Source organism: Triticum aestivum, chromosome 6A (assembly GCF_018294505.1).
Source record: "Triticum aestivum cultivar Chinese Spring chromosome 6A, IWGSC CS RefSeq v2.1, whole genome shotgun sequence".
NCBI lineage: Eukaryota > Viridiplantae > Streptophyta > Magnoliopsida > Poales > Poaceae > Triticum > Triticum aestivum.
In genome coordinates, this window is record NC_057809.1 from 616474934 (window position 1) to 616483398 (window position 8465).

Here is an 8465-nt window from a genome sequence, read left to right on the forward strand (position 1 = left end):
ACATATCAATAATGCATTACATAGATTTGCATCCAAGAAAGATCGTTACAAGTATATTCTTTCTTTTTTCACCACATCTCGGTCACAAAAACCTGACTCCATGACAACCCTCATGGCACACATAAAATTTTCAATGTTCATGGCTCACATAATAAAAAAGTCTCAACTAAAACAGAATAAAAGGCACGTGCCCTACTAGACTGCACAACCACACCGACACTCACCCTTGTTCATGGGTTAAGACAAGGGAATATCTCCAAGAGTCTTCGACAACACACAGTGAACAACATCTAATATCACTCATCTTCTTGTATTGCCTTGCATCCTCAGACGGAAGTGAAACTTGAGCTAAATGCCACAAAAACATGTGCAGCTTCGCTGGGACCTCCACCTTCCAGAGCTTTCGCCAACCGTATTTCTCAACGTCAGAATTAAATGATCCTGCACGTTGATCCAACCATGCCTCTCTGCGCCTCTTGGTAGCAACCCATGCGGTAAGCAGAATGAACTGGCAAATTGTTGTTGCGTTCGAAGTTCCAAGCCGAGAAATCCTATTGCACACTAGTACATAGTGGAATGTTGATGATGACACTAAAATCTGATCGGAGGAAAACCTGCTGCAACAAATTAATATCCCAGATTGCCGGAGTAGAGTCAATGATATCGCCCACGCCATCTGCGGTTGATTAGGGATTAGAGATAAAAGATGTCTCATAAGCTCGTCCCTAGGAAGCCAATTTTGGTTCCAAATATTGGTGCTAGCCCCCTCCCTATCCTCCTGATCAGACCTTGATTGACAAAGAACATCAGGTGCTTCAGTATCTCTCTCCATATTTGGTAAGGGTGGGAACCAAGTTGTGCCTCTAGTATTGTACATGATGTGAAATATACTGCTTTAACGATCCATGCACTTAGATTGTCTAGGGTTTGTAAAATTCTCCGAGCCTATCGGTCCGGCAAGGAGAGATTAAAAAGCTCAAAACCCCTAAACCCTAGACCACCCATAAACTTTGGTTGTGTCATTGTTTCATATGAAACCCATGCTGGTTTGTGTTTACCATCCTTGCTACCCCACCAGGATTTCCTTATGAGAGTAGTACACAAGCCCCTCAGTAGCTTAAAACATGACATAGAGTAAAACGGAATTGTTTGAGCTACGACTTTAAACAAAACTTCCTTTTCTGCAACTGACCAACTTTTCTCGATCCATCCAATCACCTTGTTCCAAATTCTATGTTTTAGATATTCAAACGAACCATTTTTGTGAAGATCCAACATCAAAAGGCAGACCCAAATACATTCCACACAATGATTCGTTTGGCACATGAAGATGTTCTTGATCACATTCCTAGTGTCATTCGGACAGCCCTTACTGAAATATATTGATGATTTATCCCTATTGATGTGTACCCAGAAGTCTGACAATAGTTAGCAAAAGAGATACTTCTTCCGCCCCCTCTCCTAGCGCCTTGAAGAACAACAGGTTGTCCTCGGCAAACAAAAAGTGATCAACCGGTGAAGTCAACTCTGCCATTTTAATGTCTGCAAGATGTGACGACTAAACACTAGATTTTAAAAGGCCCGATAGTTACGCAGCAAAAGAGGTACTTCTTCCACCCCATCTCCAAGTGCCTTGAAGAACAATAGGTTGTCTTATGCAAACAAAAGGCCCAATAGTTACGCAGCAAAAGAGGTACTTCTTCCACCTCCTCTTCTAGTGCCTTGAAGAACAATAGGTTGTCCTATGCAAACAAAAGACCCGATAGTTACGCAGCAAAAGAGGTACTTCTTCCACCCTCTCTCCCTAGTGCCTTGAAGGACAATAGGTTGTCCTATGCAAACAAAATGCCCGATAGTTACGCAACAAAAGAGGTACTTCTTCCACCCTCCCTCTCCTAGTACCTTGAAGAACAATAGGTTGTCATATGCAGACAAAAGGCCCGATAGTTACACAACAAAAGAGGTACTTCTTTCACCCCCTCTCCTAGTGCCTTGAAGAACAATAGGTTGTCCTATGCAAACAAAAGATGATTAACCGGCGGAGCTGACTCTGCCATTTTAATGCCTGCAAGAAAAGGTGATTAACCGGCGGAGCCAACTCTGCCATTTTAATGCCTGCAAGATGTGTCGACTGAACACTAGATTTTAGGAGATTTCAACCAGTAGGAACATCTGATGCGGCCGAGCGGCAGCAGCGGTTTGCTCACAAAAATGGAAAAACAAATTCCTGTGTTGGAGGCATGTGTTGTACAGCAAGTAGAGGTATGTTTATGTACCCAAATTGCATATTTGCACCACCTCCAAAGCTTGTCCAAGAAAATCGCAAGCTCGATACATATCGTCAGGCAGGTTGGAACAAAATTGTATGTAGTAGCATAGTTCTGCTCAAACATTCAAACCTCAGGTAGGCCACAAGCATAATATTACATCAGTTTCCAATGCCAGGGAGTACATATCATACATATAGTCTCTGTATGTCTGTGTGAGCACCTTCCCCTATGTCCCGTCCTTTTTCAAGGTTTATGTCGTGAGCATCTTCTTGTACTCCTTGAACGTGCCCGGGAACGGGGCGACCTTGCCATCGGTCACCGCCCAGAGCTCATCCACACTCCCCGTGATCAGATGCTCGTCGTGACTCACCTACAAAACAGTACCATTCCGTTAGGACGACGCTATACCTTGACACGCAAAAGGAACACATCCATACAACTTGGGGCAGTGTGTGTATGTGTTCTTACCATCAGCACTCCTCCCTGGAATATGAGCAGACCCTGGATGAGCGCCTCCACTGCGTCGAGATCCTGCAACACACAAAAATTCACGATGTCAGGAACTGTTGTTACCGTGGTTTCTCATCTCTGCTTATACTAATGGTCAAGGAGGGAGGGGGCGAGGAGGGAAGATGAGGTGGTTCACTTACAAGATGGTTAGAAGGCTCATCAAGAAGGATAATGTGCGGCTTCTTGAAGGTGATCTTCGCGAACGCGACCCTACTCTTCTGACCACCTGTCATTGCAAATGCGCTTTCATTAGGATCAGGGCATTACTAAAACTACACAAGTAGGCGAGCCCTTTAACATAATCTCTCAAAGCTGAGGGAAGCTTCAACTCGTCGCAGCTGCCAATAAGCTATGAGCTAAATCCATCTAGGAGACAGCTGTGCTATTATGTACCTGATAAAGTGTACATAGATTGGAGGGCAAGATTTCCTGTAACACCGAAGGAACCCAAATGTGACCTCAGTTTCTGTTCAGGTACACCCTGCGTAGACAATTTTTCTATATTAGAGCAGAAATTTGTATCAAGTCAAATACCAAAAGGAGGGTAATATTTCTTTTTTCTATATTACAGCAGAGATGTGCATTTAAAGTAAATACCAAACAGACCATAATACACTTTCTTTATATCAGGGCTGAAATGTATATTCAAGTTAAATACCAAACAGAGCATACTACCCACTAACCCACCAAGTGAATATCATGCTCTACTAAATCTAGCATTTCATCGCCGCAAAAAATCATGATGCTTGAGCTTACCGGGAAGCATCTCATCATGTACAAAAGCGGGTTCACCGTCAAATCAAGTCCATCAACATGATGCTGACTGAATACAGCCATGCGGACCTGTAAAAGGAACAAATAAATCAACAAGCCACAGATAGGACGGTGCAGAAAAAGAGAGTTCATTATACAATCAACAAATAAACCACCAATCAACAATGATATCAAAATGATTGTATCACTTGTAAGTGGTTTCATTATCCAAGTAGAGTTCACATGTGCATGTTTCAAAATTTTCTGTATAATTTCACAATGGCATGGATACAAACATCATAACACCTTGGCAAGAGAAGTAGGAGATGCCGACAGCCAACACTGGCAGCTAGTCACAGTTATTACACACTCAAGGAGAAAGCAGTACAATTGTGCAGAACCAGTAAAATATCTAGAGTGTAGCTCTAGAAGGATAAAGCACCTTGGGGGAGCGAAACACTGTTCCCGAAGTTGGCTGCAGGTCTCCAGATATTAATTTCAGTATAGTGGACTTCCCGATACCGTTTGAACCAACCACTGGAAACAATAAATCAAATGTGAGGAAAAAATGGACAAACCACTGAAGCAAAAGCTAAATATTATTCTTTACAGTAAATAAAATATGACTGGAACAAATAATTCATACTTGCTATGCGACTGTCGAGGTCGATACCAAAATTCAAGTTTTTAAACAAAATAGGCCCTCCAGGATAACCAAATGACGCATCACTGCACAAATCAAACGTATAAGCATTCATTTCAACAGATAAAATCGAGTAAAACAAATTCATCGCTATATGATATAGGCATATAGCTATCTCAAAAGAGAATGTGTATACAACTAACAGCTATGTCTTGATAGAAATGGTAGAGTAGTTGATCAAAATAAAAGGGAGTAAAAGAATAAGAAGCGATGAACCATGAGGTTCGCATGGGAAGAGCAGAACAAGCTTCCATAAATGGTAAATAACAAGGGATGAGAACTGAAACCTGAAGCTAATGATTGGTGGTCCAGGACGGTCATCTGGAGTTGGAAATTCGAATTTATAGCTGCAAATGATTAACCAGGCAATTGCTAAGTCAATGGTAGACAAAAGACCAAATAAAACAGATTTAGGGAGCCAGCATACTCTGGGTCACTAACAACAGCGTCAACATGTTCCATTCGCTCCAATGCCTGAGATAATGCAAATAAATAAGATTAGGACAAACATCAATTTACTCACTGAACAAGCATGTAAATAATTATTAGTTGGGTGCTGTAAATCATCTGTAAATTGAAACAACAACAAAAGTTATGCATTGTACGATGAGGTCATGGAAACAGGAGCAAGAAAATGTACCTTGATTCTTGATTGAACAAGTGATGCTCTCTTTGCATTGTATCTGAACTTGTCAATGAATGCCTACAAAAGAAAATAGATCAACAAACCTCATCCCTGATCTTTCCAAAAAGATCTAGCTGCACTGTACCTAGTTCAATTTTACTTTCACCTCTGAGCTAAGATCAGATATAGTTCTTTGAATCTAAAGTTGGTATCGTGTTCAAGCGTAAACAATGCAAGCAGGACCTAGGTCAGACTGTCACACAAGCTCTGCTTGCCTACAATTGCTATTGCTATTACCATTTCAAGCTAATGAACATATTCAGTAATGCAAGCAGGACCTAGGTCAGACTGTCACACAAGCTCTGCTTGCCTACAATTGCTATTGCTATTACCATTTCAAACTAACAAACATATTCGGTACTGTATAATTCAATAACATAAGACCAGCATAGATAAGCTTCTATGCTAAACAGAGTAACATTTTGAAGAGAGATATGGTGCACTAGAAAGTCAGAGGGCTAGTGGGAAATTACTGCATGCTCTTGAAAAGGAAACTATATCAGACCTTAAAACATATGTGGTTGATCACATTGAGGTGCAAACCACCTTTCAACTCTCTCTTTCCTTTTTTTGACACTATCAGCACAATTTTCTTTTAAAGGGTTTATTAACGTACTTTGAGGGCTAACCATACCCACTAAAAGCAGAAACCAACCTGCATGTGTCCTCTGGCCTTCTCATTTGTTTCGAAGGCTTTCATCTGATTCTTGAGGTGCTCCTCCCTTGTCCTCTCAAATGTGTCATAGTCACCTTTGTAAGCATGTAGCTTCTTACCATGTAGGTGAAGAACGTCGGTGACAACCTAAGAAATGTTTTCCCTCAGTTATTCAGTTATTAAGATGAAAAATATGAGTTAAGCAAATTATGTCGATATTAGCTACTGCATAATTATACTGTGAGTTCATACCGTATTCAGAAACTCTCTAGCGTGGGACACAACAATGAATGTCTTTGGCCACTTCAGGAGATATGTTTCTAACCATAACACAGCATGCAGATCAAGATGATTCTGCAAAGTGGTGGTTTGTTAGCATTAGCATGTGGCAGCAAGAGAAGAGAAGCAACACTATATTCTAAACTCACTGTTGGCTCATCAAGTAGCAGTAAATCTGGCTCAATGAATAGAGCACGTGCTAGTGCTATTCTCATCCGCCATCCTCCCGAAAATGATTTTGTATTTTTGCATTGCATTTCTGGAGTGAAACTGAGACCCTGTAAAGATTTCAACCAATCAGAATAGTTCAATGTTAGTATTTAGAACTATAACTCTTTAAAGCAATGTAAGTACTAGCTACTAGGAGAGAAATGGCAGCAATGACATGCTGCACAAATGGGACAACAAGAACAAATCACAAAGCAATGGACGTCAACAAAAGAAACATACCGCCAGAATTGATGCTGCACGAGCTTCTGCTGCATCTGCATCAATGAATTCAAGTCTCTTGTATATCTCCTCAAGCCTCTTGCTGATAGAATCTTTGTCAACATCACCCTTGCTCTTGTCTAGGCTCTGTTTGGACTCTGCATCATACTCCAGATCTTTCTGCATAAAAGTAGCAGACTATAAGCAAATCAACAAAAAACGAAAAAAGAGGGTGAATCACCCAAAAGAGAGGAACACATTAGCAAAGAAAGGCATGTAAAAAGCTGATGAGTGCAGTAGTTAACCAGTAATTGACCCAGCTGGGCCTCTTCTTGCATAAGCTGGACCCGTTCAACATCAGCATTCAGCACACACTGCAAAGCTGTTGTGTCATCACCCGTGACCTCTTGTTCAACGTGCAATATTTGGCAGTTCTTAGGAATTCCGTCGATTGCATGTTGAGCCATAGCTCTGAGAAGAGAAGTCTTTCCAGTACCATTTCTTCCAACAAGACCTGAAATGGTATGTAAATAAAGTAAATCACTGAAGGAAAAAAGGAATAGGAACTGATACAGCAATATTTCAAGGGGTAGAGATGCTTGTATGCCCAAGAAGTGATACTTTAATATTTGTGTTCCCTTGTTCCAAAGCTATTTCTAGAGAGTTTCTACACACCACATAGTTTTCTATTAATAAAATAAGCAATGAGATCATCCTAAGCAGGCAACGTGTCCTGAGCAGGTGGGACCCTAGAGAGCCTCCTCAATAGGTGGACATATGTAGTAAGCTAATTCTTAACTCACCATAGTGCCTTCCAAAAGCGAGCGTTAAGGTGACATCTTGAATAAGATCACGACCTCCAACGGTAACACTGAAATTCTCCATATGGATATCCCTAATGGTTGTGCCACCCACATTACTGTGATTTACATAAACCGGAGGCATTCCAGCCCTGAGCGCCTCCATTTCGGCAACATGCATTTGGTACTGGGCCTGCACGAACAAGCAAACACAGCATACCATATAAATCAGGTTTAATAAGGAGGGAAGGAATTTTCGTTCAAATTGCATATACGGTTCTGTCAAAGTGGGAAAACATGCTAAGCACTAGTATATTTCTACTGAAATTCGTACTGAACAAATCAATGACATGGAGATTTGTCATCTGGCAATCTAGGAGCGAACGGCTCACCTCTCTTTGCCTGTCTTCTTTTCTCTTGTTCCGCTCGAGCTTGGCCTTGTCTCGCGAGGACAGCAAGGGCGCGTCGAAGATATTCTCTGGCTTCTTGGGAGCGACCTGCTCCTCCATCCCCGCGTTCATGCGCAGAGGCGTGGCGAGGCTCCGCACGGCTGCCTTAGGTTTGACGATGCCATGGCTCCCCAACTTCTCACAGAGCTTGGTGCAGACCTATATCATACCAAGAAGGAAACCAAAATTGAAGCATCAGCGTCATGTTGGACCAAAATCAAACTATCCACCTACTTCTCCACCTCTGAATCCATATATGCGTATGCACGGGGTCGTAAAGGTCGGTGACTAGTAACAAGTAAAAGTCATTACAGAACACATCAGGGGCAGGTTGAGCTAGACTGCAGTTATAAACGGATGGCTACCGAATGATGTTACTGTGACTGAGCGCTAATTAAGCTAGGTTTTCTGGCATCCAAGACATGAAACAGGTGGTGGCATAGGAAGCATACACCGAATCGAATCTAACCTGGAACCGAAACCTAGGGGGCATGAAATCGAGGCTCTATCGAATCAGCCCAGATTGGGGAAGCGAAATGGCGACCGGATTGATTGATTGGGCCGGCGCGGGGGTGGGGGTGGGGGCGGGATTGGGGTTGGGTACCTCGAGGCAGTGCTCGCGGTCGTAGACGCAGCGGGCGTCGATGAGGAGGTCGCCGAGGGCGTCGAAGATGCCGTGGCCGTCGGGGGGGCCGAAGTCGAAGTCCTGGTCGGCGAGGACGTTGGCGATGTAGGAGACGATGGGCTCGTCCACCTCGTCCACCACCGAGTCGCCCAGCACCTCCCGCACCACCCCCATGCTCGTCTCCACCAGCGCCGCCATCGCGTGTGCGTCGAGCGGCGGCGGCGGCGAGGCAAACCCTACTCGTCGCTCGGCTCGGGTCGGTCGGACGTCGGAGACGGTGGTGCGACCTCGCGGGCTGCCGGCTTGG

The 8465-nt window shown here is 43.2% G+C and overlaps 1 protein-coding gene across 1 annotated transcript; it reads right to left on the reverse strand.

The window, feature by feature from the left end:
* Positions 1-2265: 2265 nt before the first annotated feature.
* Positions 2266-8465, reverse strand: LOC123129124 (ABC transporter F family member 3). The gene is made up of 18 exons (XM_044549300.1): positions 8138-8465; positions 7477-7692; positions 7088-7277; positions 6590-6798; positions 6306-6464; positions 6005-6133; positions 5829-5930; positions 5577-5723; positions 4877-4939; positions 4664-4710; positions 4524-4583; positions 4180-4262; positions 3976-4070; positions 3537-3623; positions 3174-3261; positions 2921-3006; positions 2739-2801; positions 2266-2640 (listed from the first exon to the last, which is right to left on the reverse strand). Exons 1-18 carry the CDS (start codon positions 8354-8356, stop codon positions 2521-2523), a joined length of 2163 nt encoding a protein of 720 aa, XP_044405235.1. The 5' UTR covers positions 8357-8465; the 3' UTR covers positions 2266-2520.

What these genes read in the sequence shown, in the direction of transcription:
- LOC123129124 (XM_044549300.1), bottom strand. Translation starts at nt 8,356, where the DNA reads ATGGCGGCGCTGGTGGAGACGAGCATGGGGGTGGTGCGGGAGGTGCTG. An exon ending in AAGAAGACAGGCAAAGAGAG is followed by an intron (nt 7,278 to 7,476) that starts GTGAGCCGTTCG and finishes TTGTTCGTGCAG; the next exon opens with GCCCAGTACCAAATGCATGT. An exon ending in CGCTTTTGGAAGGCACTATG is followed by an intron (nt 6,799 to 7,087) that starts GTGAGTTAAGAA and finishes ATACCATTTCAG; the next exon opens with GTCTTGTTGGAAGAAATGGT.